Consider the following 23,523-nt stretch of genomic DNA (forward strand, 5'->3'; position numbering starts at 1 on the left):
TCACAGTATGATTCTCTTTATATGAAATATCCAGAGCAGGTAAATCCATGGACAGAAAGCAGAGTGGTAACTGCCAGGCGAAGTGGGGAGACAGGAGTGACAGTTTGAGAGGCGGATGAAAGGTTTTGGAATTTGACAGAGGTGGTGGCTGGACAACCTCTGGTAAACACTACTGAATTACACATCTAAAAATCAATCATTTTAGGTTACGGGAATTTCACCTCAATTAAAAAACCCCAAGCACTCCAGCCACTCCAACTGGCCCAGCTCCAAGTGGACTGTTGCCCCGACCCACACTTCCTGGGACCCATTCTGCTGCTCCCCGCTCTGGACTCCTTGGCGAGGCCCTCTCGCCTCCGCCTTCAGTCTCCCTACCCTGGTCATTCAGGGGTCTATCTGCCTGGCTGGGTTCTCTTTTGATAGATTTGCTTGCTGAAACATTTTAAAAGAAAGTTAAAGAAAAACACATCTAATGGAATAAACCATAAATAGATTCATTTAGGGAGACAAGTGTTATAGACGAGGAAACGACAAGATCTCTGCCGGCCCCGGGCTAAGCTATAAGCAGTCTTGCTACTGGTCTGGACAGAGTGACACCCAGCACCAGGAGGCTAAAAATCACCCGTTTGCTTGGTATTTACAAAAGCAAAAGAGAACAACCAAGCAGGCTCGCAGTGAGAAGTCAGAGCTGGGCCTCAGCCCCCGCGCCTCCAAGCTTCAAAGCACTTTCTGGTTTCGTCCTCTGGTTCCGCTCCCGGGTGGCCACGAAGTTCAGCAAGTCGATGGCAGTGACGACCCCGAACACCATCTGCCTCTTACTGGACTCCCCGTGGCAGCGGTCTGAGGAGGGACAAGGCCAAAGGTTCAGAGGGGCCTCTGCCCATCGCAGAGCTGAGGCCACTGAGCTCATCCCCAGGCACGGGCAGGTGGGCCAGCCCTGAGGCTGCCCCATGTCCACGGGCACCTGTGTGTCTGACCACAAGTGCCCTCTTCTCCCAAGAGTATCCACACAGGTGAGGCTGCAGAGAGCAGGGCCTGACCCCTCTGAGTCACACCCATGGGGAGATGCCCGAGGGTCAAAGTCATTGGAGCAGCTGGTGCCCAAGGTCTGAGTCTTGGCCTGAAATCCCAGTCCCACTCACACCCACCACCACCAGCTCGCATCTCTGGCTTACAATTCTGTGCTCAAACCCATGCCTTTCTCTTAGGTTTAGAATGAACTCGGGCCCCCTGCCCTGCAGCCCAAGGGTAGAAAGGGTGGCTGAGATGGTTAATTCGACATTTCAACCCAACTGGGCCATGGAGTGCCCCTACGCTGGGTCAAACGTCATTCCGGGTGTCTTTGGATGTGAACAACTCTTGACTGGATGGACCTAGTAAAACAGATCGCCCTGCCCAGTGTGGGTGGGCCTTGTCCAACCAGTTGAAGGCCCCAAATAGAACAGAAGAGCTGACCCTCCACGAGCAAGAGGAAAGAGTCCTGCCTTTGGATTTGGGAACATTGGATATGGGGTCTCAGGCCTGCCCGCTCGCCCTGCAGGTCTTCTTGGGGCATGCCAGCCTGTAAGCCGATTATACCTTACAGGGAATCTCTATATGCACATGTCCTGCTAGTTCTTTCTCGGGAGAATGCTGACTGACAGCTGTGGAGAAGCCCACGGAGGGTGGGGCAGAGCTGAGCAGTGGGTGGGAAATGACCAGGGTGCATCCCATTCCACCAGCTCCCACCTCCGTCTGTCCCTGACAACCTTGAGGGCAGAGGTCGACAGGGTGGGGGTGGGGAGGCATGGAGGTGCCAGCTTGGAGCATCTCAGAAAAAAGCACAGGGACCCAGAAGAGACTGGGGGCTTTAGGCAAAGGGGCAGCTTTGGAGGAGCACTGAGCCCTCAGGGGAGGGCAGTCGGGGTGGCCTCAGGCCCCCTGGGGACACCGTCCAACACCAGGTCTTTCAAGTTCCTGTAAAGGGCTGTTGGGTGTCTGTTGCGGCCACTCAGCTCTGCCAACACAGCACAAAAGCATCTATGGCAGTGCTTCCAGGTAGGGCTGCGTCCACGGAAACTACTCACAGACCCTGAAGCTGGATCCCTGGTCAGGGTGTGCAGGTGTTCAAACATGAGAATATGGTCAACACAGAGGAGGGCCCTCCCAGCCGGGCTCAGGGTCCAGGGCTGGACGCCCTCCCCTGCACTCGGAGGCTGCGGTACTGACCGCAGCGCCACTTCCGAGGTCCAGGGGTGGGCAGGGCGTACATACCTGCCGGCCCCCCCACCTCTCCCGACAAGGCCAGGTCCCGCGCTGTGGAGCCAAGGACGGGAGAGGGGTTAGAGTTGGCGCCCAGGCTCCTGGACCAACCCTCAGCGGGAAAGTGGTTGGGGGCCTTGGAGCCCACCACCAATTCTTGGGATTTCTACAACCTTGTTGTAGCCTAGAACCTGAAGGACACCACTGGCCTCTGGAGACGCAGCAAGGAGGCCTGGATTATAAAGCGCCCTAGCTCACTGGTAGCCAGCACCCAGGCCTGGCCCACAGCGGGGTCCCTCTGGGATCTGCATCCAAGGCCGGGGGTCAGTACCTCTGGCTCCCAGATGCCCTGGAGCTCAAAGCAGGAAAGCTCAGGGGTCGGGGGCTGGGCAGCCAGCATCCCACAGAGCTCCTGCTCCGGCACCCCCCCCCAGGCCCCAGGGGACCCAGCTTACACTGGATCTGCTCGTGGACCACCAGGGCGAAGTGGTCCATCTCCAGGATGTGCGAGAGCTTGCCCAGCGGGTCCGTCAGATAGATCTGGAAGAGAAGCTGTGGTCAGTGCTCGCTGGCCGGAGCCCAAGGAAAGGAGCGGCAGAGAGGCTGGCATCCCCAAGGGGCTTTTCTGGAGCCTCCTGCTGACCCAAGAGACTGAACGGGACTCGACACTCATAAAAGAACACCTGGGAGAACTGGAAGAATTGATGCTTTCGAACTGTGGTGCTGGAGGATACCCTTGAGAGTCCCTTGGACAACAAGGAGATCAAACCCACCAATCCAGATCAAACCAGTCAATCCTAGAGAAAATCAAGCCTGAATATTCATTGGAAGCACTGATGCTGAAACTGAAGCTCTAATACTTTGGCCACCTGATGCGAAGAACTGACTCATCAGAAAAGACCCCTGGGAAAGACTGAAGGCAGGAGGCGAAGGGGACGACAGGATGAGACAGCTGAATGGCATCAATGGTCATGAGTTTGAGCAAGCTCCGGGAGCTGGTGATGGACGGGAAGCCTGGCGTGCTGCAGTCCATGGCGTCGCAGAGTCGGACATGACTGAGCAACTGAACAACATAACTGCAGAACTCAACGACTGGACCCTCGGTGAACTAGGGCCTTCAGTTATGAACAACGCAGTATTCACGTCCATTGGAACGAATCCCACGTGAGGACAAGACATAGTACTGCAGGGCACAGGGAGGGCAAGGGAGCATGGGGCCCTCCGTTCCATCTGCTCGACAGACACATGGTGAGAGCTTCCAAGAGAAAGAAGGAGGCACACTTAGGGTCCATTTCTCAACCCCTAGGGTGATCTCCAAAGCAGTGAGCCCCGGGGAAACCCCACTGGGTATGCTTAAACTCCAGTAACGGAGGCAGGCTCCCTGGGAGAAGATGCGAGCTCCAGGGCGGGAGGAAATACATCAGCGGGCCTTCAGCTGTGTGAGGAGGGTCGGGCCCACCTGCCCGTGGGTGCGCGTGCATGCTGAGGGGTACCCAACACAGCCGTGCTGGGCTGCAGGAGCAACTTCCCCAGTGCTTGTCTTCATGAGGTCAGATGCTGGACGTAGTCAGACCATGGGAGTCAGGATTCCTCCTCCCCTCTGGGAGAGCCAGAGCTCCACGGGGACCTCTTCATGCTGCTCAGTGACAGCAGCCAGCCCGCTGAGGTGGTGGCGGTGAGAAGGGGCAGCCCTGGGCAGGGAAGGTGTGCCCAGGAGATGGAACCCGCCTGGGTTTCCACAGTGCTGCATTCTTCTTGGGACATTCTCTGGACAGGGATGGGGATGCGTGGGGCCACACTGAAGGACCTCCTGAGTCTGCCTGCACCCCCCCAGCACCTCAGTGGCAAGGCATTGAGACCCCCGAGGATCTCGGTGGCACTCAAGCCCAAGGGACCGGGACTCAGCTACCCCCTGGAGGAAGGGTGTGGCTGCAGGCCAGCCTGGGACCCTAAGGGAGGGGGACTTAGAGGCTCGGCTCTTCCCTGAGGGATGGGAGGGCCATACACACACCGAAGAATCCACAGGAAACGCCAGAGACACAACAGAACTGGACTCAGGCACGGAAGGGTGGACAGTGTGCACGCACACTTCCGAGGGACCCTGAAACACTACTGTGTCAAAGCAGCCAGACAAGGGCACACACACTGGGGCTGCGTGTGCACACGAGCCTGGGGAGGGCACACACGGTGGGGCTGTGTGCACACACGAGCCTGGGGAGCGTGCACCATCTGCGGGACAGGGTGCACACCAGCGGGCCGGGAGGGGAGGGGTGAGGAAGCCTTCGGGTGTCGGTGAAACGTGGGTGAGACCTCGCCGATGCTGGCCTCTCCCCACCCGGGGCTTCTCACTTTGTGAAGCCAGGGCAAAGCCTCCGATTTATGGATCTGATGAGCTGAGCATTAGGGACCCGGCACCCTAGAGAGAGGGACTCCCCCCCCGCCTTCCAGAACAGAGCTGGTCTCGGCACTGCCTGCTTGGGTCATGTGGGGCACGTACCTGTTTGAACTGCTTGTAGATGACTTTGCAAACCTGGTCCGATGGCTGAACCTTCCCTGCGAGCAGGGACGACAGCATGTTCCCCAGGGTCACCATCCCTAGGATCACCCTGGGGAAGTGGACACAGGGCAGTGGTCAGCGCTGGCGCCTCTCCTACCATATGGCAGAATTCAGCACAGCCGCCCTTACGGCCAAACCCAAACTCCTCTTGGAATCAACCACTATCTGGTCTGGTGGCTCAGAGGATAAAGAATCCGCCTGCAATGTGAGAGACCCAGGTTCGATCCTTGGGTCAGGAAGATCCCCTGGAGAAGGAAATGACAACCCACTCCAGTGTTCTTGCCTGGAGAATCCCATGGACAGAGAAGCCTGGCGGGCTGCAGTCCATGGGGATGCAAAGAGCTGGACACGACTGAGCGTCTAACACACTAACACTGTCTGCCCGGGGTCTCTGTGTGGCACAGCAGTGACCCGATGCCCCACCCTGGGAGCTGACTGTCCGGTGCGGGCAGAGAGCAAACCAGTGGGTGAGTCCTTTGGGCATTTCCATTCTGACAAGTGTCAAGGGTCACCAACTGGCCAGGGTCCTGGGATGTGGGCCTTTTGGTGTTAGACCTGGAATAGTCCTGATGGAGGCCCGTCACCACAGCACGTCTGCCATGGTCTTCCAGGGAGGCACATGCTCCTGTGCACACACTGGGTGCGGGGGGTGGGAAGGGTTAATACGACCAGGCCCCACCCCGGCCAGGGCTCAGGGACCAGCCGTCCAACGCTCTGAGCATCTGGATGAAAAGTGACCGAGGTCAGCCGGCCAGCTGTGGGGTCGGCTGGGCCACCCTGCCCAGCAGTGCAGGCACGGAGCAGAGGGGCACACAGGCAGGGCCGGTAGGGCAGAGCACTGGACGGAGGCTGAGACTGACCCCGACTCGTCCACCACGGGCGCCTGGTCGAAGCCCTTCTCCCGGAGGATCTCGATGGTGTGCTCACAGGTGACGGTGGGCAGCACGGTCAGTGGGGCCGAGAGGCTCAGCTCCTGAACCTGGAGGTGCCACCACCTGAGGGAAGAGGGCAGGCCAGGGAGTCCGTGAACCGAGAGACGAGTGAGAACAGGGAGCCCTCGGGGGGCGTCCAGCCAGGTGAGGGACTGCACATGTGCCGCTGGGGACCTGGCACGCGAGTCCTGAGCCCCGCACATGTGGTCTCTGCCCAGAGGTGTCCTCACCATGGCCTCTTCACCGAGATCTCCTCCTCCTTCATGAAGCCCTTTTGCAGCATCCACTTGTCGCTCAGGAACTTGGACCTACAGCATCAGAAGCCACAGGGCTGGGCGGAGGGTCTCAACACCACCCCTGCCCCCAAAGAGGGCAGAGGGCCTCAGAGTAAGCCCAGACCCCACCTTCCCAGACCCCACAGTCCAGCAGAGACCCCAAGGGGCTGGCTGGAGGCTCCAAGAAGAGATCTGAGGGCTGGATGCCAGAAAGACCTCCTAGGGGATGGTGGTCAGTATGGGTATCTGGCCAACCAGAACTGAATATGCCCAGAGCACAGCAGAAGGTTCTGTGATGGGCTGGGACCCTGGGACTCGGGACCCTTCGCTGCAATGCCTGCACCTGGACAAACATCTCCTCCAGCAACAGATACCAGGAAACGAGAAGGGACTAGAAGTAACCACATGCGGATGCGACAAACTGTGGACAAGATGCTAAAGGACCCAAACCCGACCACCGCTTCCGAGGTGTCAGGAGCAGAGGCAGGGTCTTGCTCATGCCCCCTGCACACACCACCACCCAGCGGTGGGCAGGCCACCCTCTGGCCCGACCCCTGGACCCACCGCATGTCAGGACCCAGCTCACCACCCCCCACACTCAGGGAACAAGCCAGGGAACCCGTTATTAATATTTGTTTTTGCTCCCATTGCTGCAGCACAAGTCCCGGTAAAGCCCTGCCTGAACTTCCCGTCTGGCCTCGGATCCATTTCTACTGATCAAAGGGTCCAAGACCCCGGTCAGTAACAGTTCTGTCCCGAATCTCGTGTAGTCACAGCCCCTCAGGGCTTCTGGCAGGGGGAGCCTGTCCCACCAGGGGTCAGAGGACACCAGGCCAGGCTTCAGGGGCTGCCAGGGACCTGCCCCAAAAGGCAGATGAGGGCCAAAAAAGTGGGGGCCGAGGCCCCCCAGCCCCTAGCCCAGACGTCCATGCTGAGGACACGATCACTCACTCACTCCACCCTCTCTCACGCACACATAGGCACACGTGCGTGCCCACACAGCAGGCCAGCCAAGCACATGGGGAGATGGCCATTCTCATGCACTGTGTAGTGTGGGTGGGTAGCCAGGCTCAGGGCAACTTGGCAGTGGACGCCCAGAGGTGACTCACCCCCAGCTGGAGTCCCGGTTACGGAATGGCCCCCCTGGGGGAAGCTGAGCTCACTCGAGGTGTGTAACTCTTGGGTCACTCTTGGGTCAGGGAGGACACCAGAGGGTACACGCATCCATGGAGGAGGGCATTAGCCCCCTGTGACCTCGGCCCACACTCCAACCTTGGCTCTTTCGGCCAGTGACCCCAGGCAGGGCCATGAGCCCAGAGGAGCCAGAGAGCTCCAGGTGCACAGACACTCAGAACCACTGGACTCGAAGGGGCCTCGGGGGCCACTGACCCCAGCCTGGGTCCCCCCAGTTCAGGGCCAGACTGTGAGTGAGCAAAGGATCCAGTGGGCGGGGGTGGGGAGCTGCTCTCAGGGTGGCCACGTCCTTGTCCTCACCCTCCATGGCTGAACAGGAGGCCCTGAGAGCTCGAAGGAGTGAGGGGACACACGGGGTCCCTTCCCTGGGGAGTCCCGCCAGGCCCCCAAGTGCTGCCACGATGAACGTGCACAGACTTCCAAAGGCATCTGGGAGACCCAAGCTGGGGACAAGCCGGCCGAGAACGCGTGAACTCCAGGGACACGGAGCGGGGCCGCAGACCCCAGGCTCCCTGGGCCCTGCCGTAGGATCTGGGGGAATGGCCGGGAGCAGAGACAGCGCAGGCACTGGAGGCCGGGGAGGACGGAGGCCTCACATGTAGTTCCGCACCGAGTCCGGCAGGATCACCACACAGCGCTGGCCTTCCTGCAGCTCCTGGGCAGCCTTCACGGCCACGGACATGGCACTGCCAGAGCTGCCACCTGCCGAGAGGGCAGGAGGGGTCAGACACACCAGGGGGGCGGGGGGCTGCATGTGCACCCAAGTGTGGGCACGCCCACACCTGCTCTGGAGAGATCCTTGGTGGATGAGCTGGGTGTGGGGTGCTGGGGGACCCCACTTTTCACTATCCGTCCACACCCTGCTCCGTCTCCCATCTGCTCAGCACTGCACCACCAAAGCCTCCCGCGGAACTCAGAGCCCCGGGCAGGTGGCCGGGCGGCCAGAGCGAGGGTGTCCCTCACACGCTGGACGGAAGCTGGCAGGGCAGAGTGCGGCATCCACTCACCACACAACAGCCCCTCCTGAGCGATCAGCATGCGGGCGAAGGCAAAGGCCTCCTCATCGTTGCTCTTGAACCACTTGTCCACCACCTGCGGGAAGCCAAGGACAACGGTCAGCCCGGGCAGCGCCCAGCACTCAGCAATCAGGTGGGGGGGTGGGGGTGGGCGTGGGGCCCACGGCCCAGTTTGCAATCTCGCAGACGACGGTGGTCCAGGTGGCCATGACCTCCAGGGATGCAGCCCAGCCTCTGCTGGGATCCAACACTCACTCTGCAGACCTAGATCGTCCCCCCTCCCCCTGCCCAAGGGTCCACAGTGTGCCCATGGCACCTAAACTGCCTGCCAGCCCTGCAGCGTGGCCACACTGTAGCCTAGGTCTCTCTGCCTGAAGCTTCCTTTATGGTCCTTAAAAGCAGCCTTCTCTGTGCTCCTCACATCTCCCTCCTTGGCCTGCTCACCTGCCCCAGCCGCCCAGCTCCCTCGCTCTGCAGGAAGGTTTGTACACAGACAGGACGTGCCACACCCCTACCCATGGCCTCTGTGTCCGTGGCAGGAGCTCACTGACCACAGTACCGTGAGTCACCACGTGAGACCTCTGGGACAGCACCTCGTCTACCACCATCTACACAGCTCGGAACTCATTTCTCTGCTCCTGCTGGGCCGGTCACCCGTGCCCCGCTGGACAAGGCTGAGGCTGGCCCCGCCACTGCTGCCCCGCCTACCGTGCGGTCCAGCACCGTGGGGATGAAGTCATAGCCGATCCCTTCCACCTCATAGGCCGTCTGCTCCGTCTGGTTCAGCTCCTCAGGCTCTGCGAGGATGGAGCCTTCGGGATCCACGCCAACAATCTGTGGAGTGGGCGTCCTTAGGGCTCCAGTCTCACCTGGACATGCCCGGCTGGCATCAGGGTGCAGCCCCGCTCCCAGGTCTCAAGACTCAAAACCAGAAGCCCAGGCCCAGGTGCTGGAAGATCACATGTTAAATGTCCAGCTCGGGGCACTCGGGGTGGGGCAGTGGGAGGCTGGGGGAAGTGGATTTCCGGCAAACTCCTCCCGTGCAGGGCACCTAGGACAACCCTGGAGAGATGCCAATGGACAGTGGGAGCCTGGGGCGAGGGGCAGAGCTGGGATGACCTCTCCTGGACATCAGAGAAACAGGCAGCAAGAGAGGATATGCGGGTACCACCAGTGGGGTCTTTCTGAGCCCCTCCCCAGGCCCAAGTGCCCCCCCCAGATCTCAGAGCCCAGGGCCTGAGCGCTTACAGCTCTGGGACAATCCTGGGAGGCCCCCCAGCTGGACTCTCCCACCCCAGTCCATCTAGGCACCCGGGTCATGCACTGCTGTCCTTTATCACCTGGCAGGGCAGGTCCACACACCCTACAAGATGCAAGGCTGTCGGGGCAGAAGTGTCGGGAGCTAGAACTTTCAGCTCTAAAGCACAGGCCGCCCTGGGCGCCCAAGGCCAAGCAGACTGATGGCTAAGCCTCTGGCTGCAGTTCAGGCCACAGGTGGGAAACATACCTGCGTTCAGGCCCCCATCTCCAGGCAGGGCAGGGCGGGGTGGTGCCCATGCCCCTCGCAGTCCCTCACCTTGCACCCAGGGCACTTCTCCTTCAGCTTCCTGGCCACGCCTGTGATGGTCCCACCCGTGCCCGCCGACGCCACCAGCATGTCCAGCCTCCCTAGGGATGGAGAAGTGTGTCAGGGAGGACATCCCCAGGAAGGAGCGGCCATGCCCCACCAACTCTTCATAGGAATCAAGAATGCTCTCATACACGACAAAGGCAGGTCATCCAAAGGGCAAAAGCAGAACTGTTCTCATGCTGAAACCTTTCATCACATCCTCCACCTTGAAGAAGCATTCACCGTAATGGGGACCCAGGAAGCCCCATTTAATCTAAATGGCAGCCAGTCATAAACCCCATGAGAGTTGTGAATCTGTGAACAGGGGACCTTCCTGCAGGGGGTGGGGCACAGGGGGCTGTCTGATTTCAGATGACGTGGGTAAGTGAACTGAACTACCAAAGGAACTAGAATTAACCACTCAGCTCAGCTCTGACATTGTCTGGGCTCTCTCGGCACCTGGTGGCCAGCTCAGGCACCCAGGAGGCAAGTCAGCGCAGGCACCCATGCTGAGGCAGATGCACTGTTTTTGCCAAATGAGAGGATTCTCACATGTAAAACCTGGGTGAGCAAATGCCTGGACCATGCTGCCTGGCTCCTGGGCACAGAATGAGGGCACTTAAGCCAACACCAGGCTCCAAACAGGAAGCCAAAGGTGCCAAGCCCCTGGCAGCCACTCCCAGGACTCTCTCAGGAAACAGCCCTTAGAGAACATCGCAACCCCCGTGTGGTTTGGCACCAAATGTGCAGAGAGCTTCCAAGAAGCCAAGCTGCAAGCCACCACCCCAGGTCTGCACATGAGAAAACCCGAACGCTGAATTCAGTGCCCACACTGGCGTTTGGGGTCAGTGCCGTTCAGCAATGTGAAGCCCCCACTGTGAGCCCAGAACCAGCCTGGGACATGCTTGTTCCCTGCACTTAGGAGCGCCTACAAGTTTGGAGGAAAAGACTACTAGGTAAACAGATATGATAAGTTGGGTGTTGCAGGCGAGGCATGGGCAGAGTCCAAGAGGGCAGAACGGAGGGCGGAAAATGCTCCTGGGAAATATTCAGGGTAGCATTTCACAGAGAAGGGATATTTGAACTGGGTTTTGAAGCATGAATAGGAGTTTATCAAGGAGTGGGTAAGTGTACACTCCCAGTCAAGATGGACAGCAGAGTTAGAGGTACCCACCGTCACACTGCTGCAGGATCTCCTCGGCTGTGATGTCATAGTGAGCGAGGGGGTTGCTGGCGTTGCGGTACTGCCAGGAAAGAGCAAAGGAGCCATGATGAGGTCAACGCACAGAACTGGCAGCAGCCACAGGGTGCCAGGCAAATGACTCAGTGCAAGTCAGAGGGGCTCCTGTGGCTCAACAGACACCAAGCATCAAAACCAGCTCTCCAGAAGATGAGATTTCTGAATTAACCCAGACGTGGAATGAATGACAAAGAAGAGCATCCAGTTAAAAGGTCTGCATGCATTTTATGTCTTAGAGAGCTCCCAGGGTCCTCTGCAAGGGACATTCCAACCCAGCGTGCTGAGCTGAGCCCTTGAAGTGGGCACACGAGCAGCAGAGCCAAAGGCTTGCCGACCCCATCAGCCACACACTGGGCCGGGAGAGGGCAGCAACTGCATGCCAGCACATCGGTCACTCTGCACCCCGCCCCTCCTCCTGCAGAGGCAACACCACCCGCAAGCCCCCAACAGAGATCCCCCAGGGAAGGCCCCACTCGGTCCAAACCTCTGGGAGCGTGTTCAGCCCTCAGCCCTGACCTCACCTGGTCCAGGATGTGAGAATTGGGGATCTCATTCCTTAGCCTCCAGGCCACCCCTACGTGCGACTCGGGGGAGTCAAATCTGGCGTTGGTGGGCGTCCTCACAATCTCAGCCCCCAGTGCCCGCAAGACATCCACCTGCAGAGGCACGTGGCAGCCTTCAACTCCCTGCCAGGCCTGCAGCGCGGGGACAGAGGCCCGGGAGCCGCCCCATCCCCCGCCCACCTGCCTACCTTCTCTGTGCTCATCTTCTCCGGCATCACGATGATGCAGCGATAGCCCTTCACAGCGGCAGCCAGGGCCAGCCCAATCCCTGGGGACAGGACATGGGGTGAGAGGGGCCATGGCACCCTCCAGGCCCCACCGCCAGCCCCAGAGGCCCAGGGGAGAGGGCACTGGAAAAAGGCCCTCCGTCACCCCCTTCTGCCCTCGAATGAGGGGAGAAAAGGGGGTGCATGTCGTGAACCCCAATTCCTCCAGCTCACACTGGGAGCCGGGGAGGTGATAATAACAGTGGCTAAGCCTCCAAGCTCCCAACGCAGGGTGCCTGGGTTTGCTTTCCGTTCAGGAAACTAGATCCCACATGCCGCAAGTAAGACCCACATGCCACAATTAAGACCCAGCACAGCCAAATGAGCACGTAAATATTTCAAAAGCAACAGCAGCAGACATTGTGGGGCTCACTGTGGACCCAGGGGCTGCTGCACCGGAGGGGAGAGTGACCCTGAATGCAGCCGGGGGGGCACTGCCGCTCCCACCCCCACCGCGGGCCCGGAGGAGGAGGCAGCGCCCACCTGTGTTCCCCGACGTCGGCTCAATGATCGTGTCCCCAGGCTTTATGGTCCCCTCACGCTCGGCATCTTCAATCATCCGCAGGCTGATACGGTCCTTCACGCTCCCGCCCGCGTTGAAGAACTCGCACTTGGCCACTGGGAGCCAGAGAGGCATCACGAGAGGAAGAGGCCCTGAGCCCTAACTGATGCCTGCTGTCCCTTCCCATCACCCGATACGCCTGGGATGCAGCAGCAGGCTTCAGGGGTTCTGAAAATCATCACTTTCCACTGTGCCTCCCACACCTGACCTGGATGAAGGTGCATGCCCACTGTGGCTTCTCTCACCTGTCCATCCTACCTGCCATGCACCATGCGACGACTCCAGGTGAATGAGACAGAGGAGCCAAGGGGGCCCCCACTGGATGGACGGAGCAGAGCCACCCCCATGAGGCAGCACAGGCCCAAAGAGACATGCTGGGCATGTGCTGGGGGTGGGTGGTGACTGGAGCCCCAGGCTTAAATCGGGCCCAGTGGCCCTGCCAAATGACCTCATATCCTGAAGTAACAGCCCCCCCATCACACGGCCAGACCACAACCAGCAGACCCTCCACACCCCAATCCCCTGGGCCTCCTGGCCATCCTCCCCATCCTGCAGGCAGGATCGCCCTTGCTGTGCCCAAGCCTCTGCTTGTCTTTCCATAGGGGCACTCCCTCCCACCTCTTAAAACTATGCCATGTCAGTAAAAGGGAGCGATGTGGCTCCAAATGTGATTGGCAGGGCCCTGGCCAGCCTGGAGGGCCCATAGTTTGCGTTCCATCCTGGTCTGTGCTGGCTTCTGAAATCCCACAACCAGAGACAGGTTTTCTCTCCCGGGACTCACAGAGGCCCTGCTGGGACAGTGAAGAGGGCTCTCAAGTGTCTGACCGCTGAGGAGGCCTGCGCCCTGGACTCTTGCCGGCCACACACTTGAATTAGTTAGAAAATTCTAACGAGCCCATGGAAAGGCTGGCACGAAGGCAGGGATTCCAGCTGATCAGCCGTGGGTAAGCCACATAACCAATCTGAGCCTCGGTTTTTCCACCTGTAAAATGGACACACTAAAATGTTTCAAGGGCTCTTGCCGAGTTGAGGTGCAGCAAGCCAGTACTCTTGCCTAGAAAATCCCATGGACAGAGAAGCCTGGCAGGCTGCAATCCATGGGGTTGCGAAAAGTCGGACATGACTCAGTGACTTCACTTTCACTTATCACTTTCATGCATTGGAGAAGGAAATGGCAACCCACTCCAGTGTTCTTGCCTGGAAAATCCCAGGGACAGGGAAGCCTGGTGGGCTGCGTCTATGGGGTCGCACAGAGTCGGACACGACTGAAGTGACTTAGCAGCAGCAGCAGCAGGCCCATGCCTACAGGGTACTAGGTAATGGCTTCTATTATCTGACGTGAGAGCATGGAGCCCACTATGGCACAGCCCCGGCAGCGAACCCCTCCCCCACCCGGTGGTGTGTTCTGCTCACTGCTCTGGAGAAAACTCTTCACTGCAAGGGGAGGGGTGGGGGCAGGAAGGCTCTAATGATGATGCCTCTGGGGTGAATCGACCACAGGGCCTCAGTCCCTCTAGGAGGCACCAAGCCCTAGACCCCCACACTCTCCCCTCCCCGGCTCTCTGCTCCAGCACTGGGCCTGGTCCCCTTTCCCCCCAACCAGGACCTCTGCACCTGCCACTTCCTCTGGGTCAAGGCTGACGTCTACCTGGGCTCCGTGCCCAGAAGAGTGGAGGTGAAGAAAGCCCCTCACCCTCCCGTGTTCCTGGAGATAGCCTCCTGCAAAGATGCCCCCTCCCCACAGGACTTGGAGGAGACTCAAGGGCGATCCCCTTGTGTAGGGGGCCCAGGCAAACACAGCCCCCAAATTCCCACTGCGTCTCATGAATGACAAGTGTCTGTCTAAGCCCCCAGGGAGTCACTTCCTGCCTGGCTGATGGCTGAGACCCTCCTCACAATAGTCGCCCCCACTGTCCCGTCAGCCCGTCCAAGCCAAGGCGTGTCTGCTCCTCCCTGGGATGGTCCAGGACAGAAGGGTCCCGCTCTGCTCCTGGGCTCCGGCCCCCTCCTCCTGCAGCTGCAAGGTTACATCACCCGCAGTCCCCGCTTGGGTACCACCCCCGACGTCTGCCTGGACACGCTGCTGTCCACACTCAGGTCTCGGCTCTCTGACACCGACGACTCCGGAGCGGCCTCGGTCACCCCACAGCGCCCCTCCCTGTCGTGTATGCTTCTGACCTTACCCAATGTGGAGGGACACCCGCCCCCCCAGGCCCACAAGACTCGCATAGGGCGAGGAAGCCGGCACTCACAGAGCTCACACTTGAGGCCAAAGTTCCTCCCGATCTTGTTGATCCTCACCATCGGGGTATCCCCGATTTTCTTCAGGATATCCGGCAAGATTTTTGGAGATTTTACCCTTAAACAGAGGAGGAGTCCGTGATTACTCAGAAAAAAACAAAACCGGCTTTGGCAGCACAGCACATTCTTTTAAATAAATCAAAGAATTGGCTTTCACAAGCATCAGGATGGCGATTATACAAATCCACGCTTGGTAAAAGGCACACACACACACACACACACACACACACACACACGGGCAAGTGCACCTCAAAACCCATGAAAACGAATGTGATTTAGTAACAGCTGCACCGGTGTCTCCAGGGTTTGCAAACGCACGGTGGTAACAGACGGTGTCAGTGGGCAGCTGGGTGACGTCCCCACGATCTCTCTGTGCTATTTCTGCAACTTCTTTTGAGTGTTAATCTGTCTGCCAAGTGGGAGACCCGGGTTGGATCACTGGGTCAGGAAGATCCCCTGGAGAAGGGAATGGCAACCCACTCCAGTATCCTTGCCTGGAGAATTCAATGGACAGAGGAGCCTGGCGGGCTGCAGTCCAAGGGGTCGCAGAGGGTGACACGACTGAGTAACTAACACTTTTACTTCTCAAAACAACAGCATGTCCTGGTCTATCTTTCTCGGGGTTCTGTTTGTTCATTTTTCTGGCTGCACCACATGGTATGTGGGATCTTAGTTCTTCAACCAGGGCTGGAACCTGTGCACCTGTACCGGGAGTGGGGGTCTCACACTGGGCCACTGGGGGAGCCCCAGTCTTTTTAGGGTTTTTGATATTCATCTCCTCTCATGGCCCCTGCCTCCTGGAATACCTCCTTTCCTTCTCTTTGATGAAAAAACTGGTAGGGACCTGAGGGCAGGGACCCCTCAGAGGGTCTGGCCACCAGACAAGGACAGTGGCTTCAGAGCCCACCCAGGCATCACTCGGGTGTCTGTCACAGGTGTGGGAAGCTCGACTCGCAGGCCAAAGAACAAAGGCTGGTCACCCCTGTGCTTGGGGCCAGGGTCAGACGACTCCCAGGTGGGCTTCCAGGCTCAGAGTCGGATTCGCTTCTCATGGGTCAACGGTCCCCATTCAAGTTGAGTGACCACCCCCTGCAGCAGTTCTTCCAGCTGAGAAGCTGGTGACAGTTGACAGGGGGTGTAGGACAGCCCAGCAGCTGCTCAGCTGTGTACACACCTTGAACCTGCGTCTCCCAAGTGGCCCCCACAACGCACCCTCCACCTTCACCCTCGAGGAGAGATTCAGATCCCACACTCTTGCCCCATCCACGCCAAGGAGGTGCCACCAATTCTTGCTGGAATATGCAAAACTGAGCCGAAGAAACACAAAGGCTTCCTACGCTCTGGATCTCTCCTGTACCATGGCTCCCACAGCTGAAGGCACCCCGGCCCCCACAGCAAGAGCCTGTTATAAATGTGGATTCTTCACCCACCCCCAAGGTGGTGAGCCAGCTCCCCAGGAATGCTGCCTTCCGCCCCTAGCCCAGACATGCGGCGACATGGCCCAGCTGGAACCCTTGCACCTTCCAAGGTGGTGAGGAGCTAAAACAGATGCCCTGGGCCGCCCCGGAAGCAGGCTCAGCCAATAGAGGTGTGGGCATCAGAGTGAGGGGAGAGAGCCTGGGCAGGGACAAAGGGCTCCTGACCCCAGCCTTGGAGGGAGACCAAGTCCTAGGGGCAACCCTGGGGTGGACTCATTAACTAATTAAAGCCAAGGCAGGAGAACTAAACACCTGGGGAGGGCAGGAGGGGTGGCTGAGTCATCCACCCCCAGCAGAGGCTTATGGACTAGAAGGAGAGGGAGGCCTGGCCTGCCTGTAACCCCACCCCCACCCCTGCCCCCAGCAGGGGCTAATGGGCAAGCGGAGAACTCAGGGTTCCCGACTCAGTACAAGGCCCTGGGGCCAGAAAGTCACGGGAGAAGTTGGCCTGAGGTGACCAGGGCAGGAGCCTGGGGGTAGACTTAACACCTCATCTCAGTTGCCTTTCCTTTTTCCTTTGGGAGAGCCCACAGCACCCTGGAACAAACCTGAAACCCCTCACCACGGAGGGGCCTGCTTTCCCCTTTCCTTCCGCAGCTCTTCCCCCGGCCCGGTGCTCCCGCTCTGTTCCTCTAAGTCCACCCCACCTGGGAACCATCTGGAATCCCCTTCCCCAGATACCCACATGCCTAGCATCTCCTGCCAATCCAGGTACCACCTCTGAAGTCTCCCCGAGTCACGTGGCCACGCCACCATCTCATCACCCTCTGGTCTCCCCGCTGGGACCCCCAGGCTGTCTCCTTCAGGGACCCAGGTCTAGAGTCCCACAGTAGGTGAGCCCTAGTGCCTCGGGCCTGAGCCCAGCTCCTCACAAACAGTGAACCTGAGCTGTGTCAAGCGGTTTGGGGGGGACAGCAAGCCTGCCAGGGCGCTGGAGGAGGGTCAGGCCACCGCGTGGAGCACAGGTGTGGTGCCAGGTTACAGCTTGGGTACAATGGTGTCCAGGCCCAGGTGAGACGCTCATGGAGCCGTCAGGAGTCCGGGCCTCCCAACCCCAGCCTCACACAGGCCCTTCACCCCCTGCCCTGGTTTGCTTTGGCAGTGAGGGCTTGTGACGTCTGGCCAGTAGCCATCTTGGCCTCCTGAGCTCCCAGCATTGAGATGTGTTTAATGTCGGGAGTTTCTGGGTTTGTAAATGTCATTTCTGTCCATTGACCCCACTTTGGAGCACACCCCCTGCACATCCCCAGTTCTGAATCTAAAACCAGTAAGCATCGGCGTCGGCATAGCAGTGTATGAGAAGTAAGAATCAAGCACCTAAAAGGTACATTCTTATGACACTTATGTTCTACTGTTGGGAGGTTACACCAGGGAAATAAAGATAATCCTAAGATGTAGTGGACTTGATTTGAGTTTCACGGTAGGTCAGGGATTTTTGCCTTTTTGTCTTTCCCACTGATTATCTCCTGCACCTAGAACAGGGCACAGACACAGGAGGTGCCTGATAAAGACGCATGCACTATATGAACTCTATTTTCCACCACAGTTCTTCAAACTGAGATCACTGCAGACAGTGAATGCCTGAGAGCGCTTAAAATCATGGCTTGTTCATCCAACAGTCTCAGTCCAACCACAAAAACCCCACTATAGAAAAATATTTCATGACCTGGAGTTAAGTAGAGAAGGCAGACATGGTTCTAATTACAAGAATGCGCAGTCCTGGGCTGGCAGGGAGAGCACCCACCTAAGGGCTAGCATGTGTGCATACTCAGCCACTCAGCCATGTCCGACTCCTTGCAATCCCATGGACTGTAGCCTGCCAGGCTCCTCTGCTCATGGAATTTCCCAGGCAAGAATACTGGAGTGGGTTGCCATTTCCTCCTCCAGGGGATCTTCCTAACCCAGGGGTCGAACCCGAGTTTCCTGCACTGGCAGGCAGTTTTTTTTTTTTTTTTTTTTAACCACTGAGCCATCAGGGAAGCCCAGAGACATCCTTAGCATTGCAAGTGGATTCTTTATCACCTGAGAAGCCCCACCTAGGTGCCGGGCTACAGCACAAACAAGCCGTGGCCTCTCTGAGCCCTGGGGGACTCAGCTATGAAATACCTCCCATCTCAACTCACCATCCACCTAGAGTGATTGCAAAGGATGGAGCAGGGGGCGGGGGGTCATACCCCAGGTCCACATGACCATCTGGCTTCCAGAAAACAGACCCTCCCCTGCAGGGTAACAGATGGACCATCTTAGGATCATTAGCGGGACTCACAGGGCAGCGTGGCAATGTGGGGAGTCGGCGACCGGCCTGCCGAGTTGCCAGGAACACCTGCTTGGGGCGTCGGGACGGATCCACAGCAGCTCCTTGGCTTCCTTGTCCTCCGGAGGCTCCTTCTCCAGGCTCCCTCTCCCCAAGTGTGCCCCTGAGAGGTGGGGGCACCCTGCAGACCTGCAGAGGGTGTCTGCGGGGGATGTCTCAAAAGGCATGGTGGGACCTGCCAAAGGGAAGGGGAGGAGAAGCTGTCAATTCAGCCTATTTCCAGATTCCTGCAGAAGAGCCTGCTTTACAGCTCCCATCTGGAGACTCCTGCTCACCCGGCCTCCTCTGGGTGTGGGGCTCCTCTCACTCAAGAAGCTGGACAAGAAGAGGCATACCTATGCAGGCACAGCTGCTGTGCAAAACAACTGGGCGCTTTCCCCAAAGGTTAAACGTACAGCTACTGTGTGCCCCAGCTATCCCACTCCTACACACCTACCCCAAAACATGGAGACAGGCATCTGTCCACCACATTGATAACAGCACTATTCACAACAGCAAAAACATGGAAACAAACCAAATGTCCATCAGTGGGTGAACGGATAACAAAATGCGGCTTATCCACACAGTGGAATTGTATTTGGTCACAAAAATGGAATGAAGTTTTAATTCTCAACATATGAACACACACACACACACACACACACACACACAGCAGCTATGTAGAGGTAATGAATGTTATTTATCTTATAGGTTGATTGTGGTGTCTTTTCACAATGAATATGTAAATTAAAACATCAAGTTGTATACCTTAAATATACACACAACTTTTATACATCAAAGATATCTCAACAATGTTGTGTTAAAAAGACTACATTGAACGATGGAAATAATTAGAGGAAGATGAAGATAGTAATAAATATATTTTTACCCTAAAAAAAGGAAACATTCTGCTAAGTCAAGTAAATCAGGCAAAGAAGAAACATTGCATGACTCCACCTATACGAGGTACTCAGAACAGACAAAATCAGAGACAGTGAGAACAGAGGTTTCCAGGAGCTGGGGAAAGGAGTCACTGTTTAATGGGTAGAGTTACCATGAAAAAGTTTGGGGTACAGACAATAGTAATGGCTGCATAACACTGTGAATGTAAGTATTGCTACCAAATTGTAGTTATGAATGGTTAAAATAAACAACATATTACATGTATTTTATCAAATTTTTAAAATTCATGGAAACTTAAAACAGATGACAAAAAAAAAAAAAAAGGAAAGAAAGAAACAGGAATGGACAGCCATCACTCACCAGGCTGACGACTGAAAATTTATCAGGGCTCCGACTCTATAAGGAGCAGTGAAGACTAAATGGAATGAGGTCTCCAGAAGGGAACCCCAGAACAGAAAAGGGGAAACTAAGGCACTCTGAGTAAGTACGGACTTAAATCAACAGTAATGTTCATTGATTGCAAAAAAAACCTAAGATGGTAATAAGAGGAGGAACTGTGCTCAATGCGTTTGTGTTGGGGGCGGGGCGGGGTTGGGTTGTGAGAACTCTGTTCTATTCCCAACTTTTTTATAAATCTAAAGTTCCCCTTCCCCAACCTATCTGGAGCCCTGTGGATTTGGAAGGTCCCTGAGAGGAGCTCAAGGTAGGGATGTGGCTCCAGGTGATCTCTGAGTGCATCCCCACTCCCGCCCTCCTCCTGGAAGCTAGAGGGACCCCAGCCCCCAACCCTGTGCCTCTGCTCCCCAGGAGGCTTAGGAAAGCAGTTATGCTGTGAACAGGTGGGGTAGTCCAGGTAGAACTGGGCCCCACACTTGGAAGTACACGTGGAGGCTAACTGACCGGCTGGCTCGCTCCTCCAGAGCAGGCCCTGTGGGTACCGCTGCCATCAGCAAGAGTAGAGGCACCCCAGCAAGAGTAGAGGTAGCCCCAGCTGGTTCCGTCTCCCAGGGCGGGGTCAGGTGCAGACCAGAGCCCAGCAGGTCGCCCCAGATGCACAGGCAGAAGCCTAGGGAGGCGGAGACCCCCACCCTTCGCAATCACATCCATTTCAAATCCCCGAGGCCCTTTCAAATTCTCCCCCAGCTTTCCGGGGCAGAAATCAGCCTTCGAGCTCGTCTGCCTGAAACGTACCTGGAGCAGTGGTTCCTTCAAACCCTAGGATCAGCAAATATTTTTTCAGGGGTTTAGGTTCCCTCATGAAACGCTGCAAGGATATCCTACGTCATTCTTGCTCCTTATCAAAAAGCCCGTGCGGCAAGCGGGACACTGCTTTAGCTCCGCGGGGCGCCCGCCGGCGTGGGAATGTGGTTCTTCCATCACGCAGAAGCGCCCTCTCCCCCCATCAGAGGCCCACAGGCCGGCAGCCCCAGGCCGGGGAACTGGCCACAATACCCCATAGACGCGGGCAGCCCCGCGCCTCCTAGGTGGCGACCTACCTCGCCTCGAGCAACCTCCGGAAAAGTAAGGAGCTACTGGGAACTCAGACTGGAGCAGACAGTCTCTACAGAACCCACAGGCACTCGGTGCGACGCTCGCTGGGCGACTGGGTCCCGAACCCGCGAACTAGGTCCCGCCCAGCCTGGCTAGGCTCCAGGTGGGCTCAGTTCCACGCAGGCAAAGCGCCCTGCGCGCCGACGCATGTGCGTCCGGGGCAGGCGGGCTCACTTAGCGCCGCCCTGCCGGCTCCTGCCGCACCTCAAACCGCAAGACCCTCCTCGGGTCACGACCCTCGACAGAACCCTCACCCCACCCCCCCACCCCCCGCTCCCTGCACACGCGCCCTAGTCGGTCCAGGGGTCCAGTCAGGGCCAAGGGCGTGGAAAGTAGTAAACTCCTGTTTCCCAGTGAGACTTTCCAGGCGGAAAATCGAGCCTCTCCAGTGAACCTGGAGACCGCGGGTCACCCAGACTATCGGAGGGGCATTTGGGGATATCGTGTGGGATAAACACCCCCAAGTAACCCTTGGGAGGCTACGTTTTGCGCTCCCCCCTCCTCCTCCTCCACTTCCCCTCCGTACTGTCCAGCTCAGCCACCCACCCCGTCTAGGGCTCAAAGTATGGCACCCTCCCCCATTCCCTTGGTTCGTGCCGTGGGCGGGGCCCTGCGCTCCCTCGCCACGCTACCCCCGCCCGCGGGCAGCCAGGGCTCGTGCGGCGCGCGCAACCACATCAATATTTTACACACACACAACCCACTTAATAGAATTGACGGAAAAGAGCAATTTACGAAACGACCATTTTTCATCCAAAAAGCAGCAAAAAATCAATGATGGCACGCACCATTAGAGCGCACCTTCCGAAAGTACCCTCCCCAGGTCTCGGCCCCACGCTCCCCGGCTCGCCCCCACTGCTGACCCCTGCTCAGTCTCGGGAGCTGGAGCGGAGGCCCTACGCCACGTGGGCGCGGAAACCCCCGCTTCAGGAGAGTCTGGACTCGCGCTAGGAGTGGGTCTGGGACGCCGCAGGCGCGGCCCCGGCTCCGCCGCGAGCAGATGCAGATGATGCAACACTGGCCCGCGGTTGGGCGGCGGGGACCCCTTCCGAGAACCCAGCCAGATCCCTCCGCCTAGGGTTGAGGCGAGTCTCGGTCCTACAGGTGCTCACCTGGACCGAGACCCGAAGAGAGAGGAGGGGTGGGCGCGTCCGGGAGCGGCGAGCGGCGGCCGGGAAAGCTGCGACGAGGAGACGCAACCCCAAGGCTGTTGGCTACCCTGCACCCGGCGGCCAGAGTGGGAGGAAGGCGATTGGCCGAGAGAAGGGGGGCGGGGGCCGGCACCCGGCCAATCCCGAGTTGCGGATCGAGGGTCCCACCCACACCTCGCTCGTACCCGCCCCCTCGCCATGCCCCTAGCGCACCGCCCCCCTCCCTCCCCCACTGCCTCACCCCCACTCCCCAACACCGAACTCTGGTTAGACGCCACGAGGGGCCGGTGGCCCGTGTCTCCTCCTTTCCCCTCGCTCCCGGGACCCCCGCCCACCCCGTCTACGCCTTCCCTTCCCCTGCTTCTCTACCCCGAGACCCCAACTGGCGCGAAGGCTCTGTACCCAGTGTCCCGATTCTGTTTTACTTGGGTAACTCCTTGCTCTGCGGGAATGTAATAAATACTTTTTGTTGAGTTACAGGCCTGCGGTCTGGAGAGAGCAAGGACTTGAGGATGAGCACGTATCACGCGGGCCCCAGTCCCGCGACCACCCGACAAGGTTCTTTCTGGTTGCGGGACCCCAAGGGGCCGAAAGCTGGGGGCCCAGAGCGCAGACAGTAGGCCCTCTGCACCTGGGCTTCGGATCCATCACCGCGGGTTTGTCCTGCCCCTCATGGTCCAAGCGTCCGGCACATACAGCGCTCCGCTGTGTGCCGAGCCGGGTGACCGCTCCCATCGGGGAGGAAGCTGAGCGCTCGTGGACACGGCATAAGCCACAAAGGCGTTGTGAACCGGGCTGCTGGCAGGCTGTCCCCAGCTCCGGGAGCCAATGGCTGACCGCCAGGATCGCCCTGGCCGTTGGGAAGGCCACCTCCAACAATAGTATTCCAAACTGGTTGCTCTCGATTTTTGAAGAGCCTGTGTTTCTCTTGAGGTTCCTGAGCTGAGTGGAGAAACACTGACCCTTGAGTTTCTCCTGCACCGTAGTGACTGAGTCAGGGGCGGGGCCGCCAGGCTTGGGCAGAGGATGGAGTTACTGCGCCCAGTATCCGACTGTTTAGTGTCCGGCCATGTGCGCGCACTGCACCCAGGCCTGTGTGGGGCGCAGACAGGGCCTCTGCGCCTGAGCGGCTGCTGTTCTAGGGGAGCAGGCTCGACAGACATCATTTTGTAAGAAACTTCCACTAATGAGACTGATAGGAAGAATGACAAAGTGAGAGAGATAAATGGAGAGAGACAGGAATGGGAGCCCTAGATCAGGTGGTCAGCAGGTTCTCTGGACAGGTGACCCTTGAGCAGGGAGCTTAAGAACCACACCTTGTTCCAGGGAAGGATGTCCCTGGCTGAAGTAGGTCAGTGCAAAGGCCAGAAGCAGGGGATCCAGAGAAGGTC

General features: G+C 58.2%; 1 protein-coding gene across 2 annotated transcripts; it reads right to left on the bottom strand.

Annotated features, from left to right (window-relative positions):
• Positions 1-22,224, bottom strand: CBS (cystathionine beta-synthase). Of its 2 annotated transcripts, none has more exons than XM_005907571.2 (16): positions 22,094-22,224; positions 18,501-18,723; positions 14,708-14,814; positions 12,377-12,511; positions 11,816-11,895; positions 11,586-11,720; positions 10,999-11,068; positions 9,792-9,883; positions 8,924-9,049; positions 8,207-8,291; positions 7,796-7,901; positions 5,961-6,038; positions 5,659-5,793; positions 4,739-4,847; positions 2,697-2,781; positions 1-840 (listed from the first exon to the last, which is right to left on the bottom strand). In XM_005907571.2, the coding sequence occupies exons 2-16, from the start codon at positions 18,713-18,715 to the stop codon at positions 683-685; spliced, it is 1,716 nt and encodes a 571-aa protein (XP_005907633.1). In that variant the 5' UTR covers positions 18,716-18,723; positions 22,094-22,224; the 3' UTR covers positions 1-682. The 2 variants fall into 2 exon arrangements, with proteins under 2 accessions (XP_005907633.1, XP_070232834.1); XM_070376733.1 differs by lacking the exon at positions 22,094-22,224 and adding an exon at positions 20,927-21,048.
• Positions 22,225-23,523: the final 1,299 nt, after the last annotated feature.

Source organism: Bos mutus, chromosome 1, assembly GCF_027580195.1.
Source record: "Bos mutus isolate GX-2022 chromosome 1, NWIPB_WYAK_1.1, whole genome shotgun sequence".
In the NCBI taxonomy this organism is placed as follows: Eukaryota; Metazoa; Chordata; class Mammalia; order Artiodactyla; family Bovidae; genus Bos; species Bos mutus.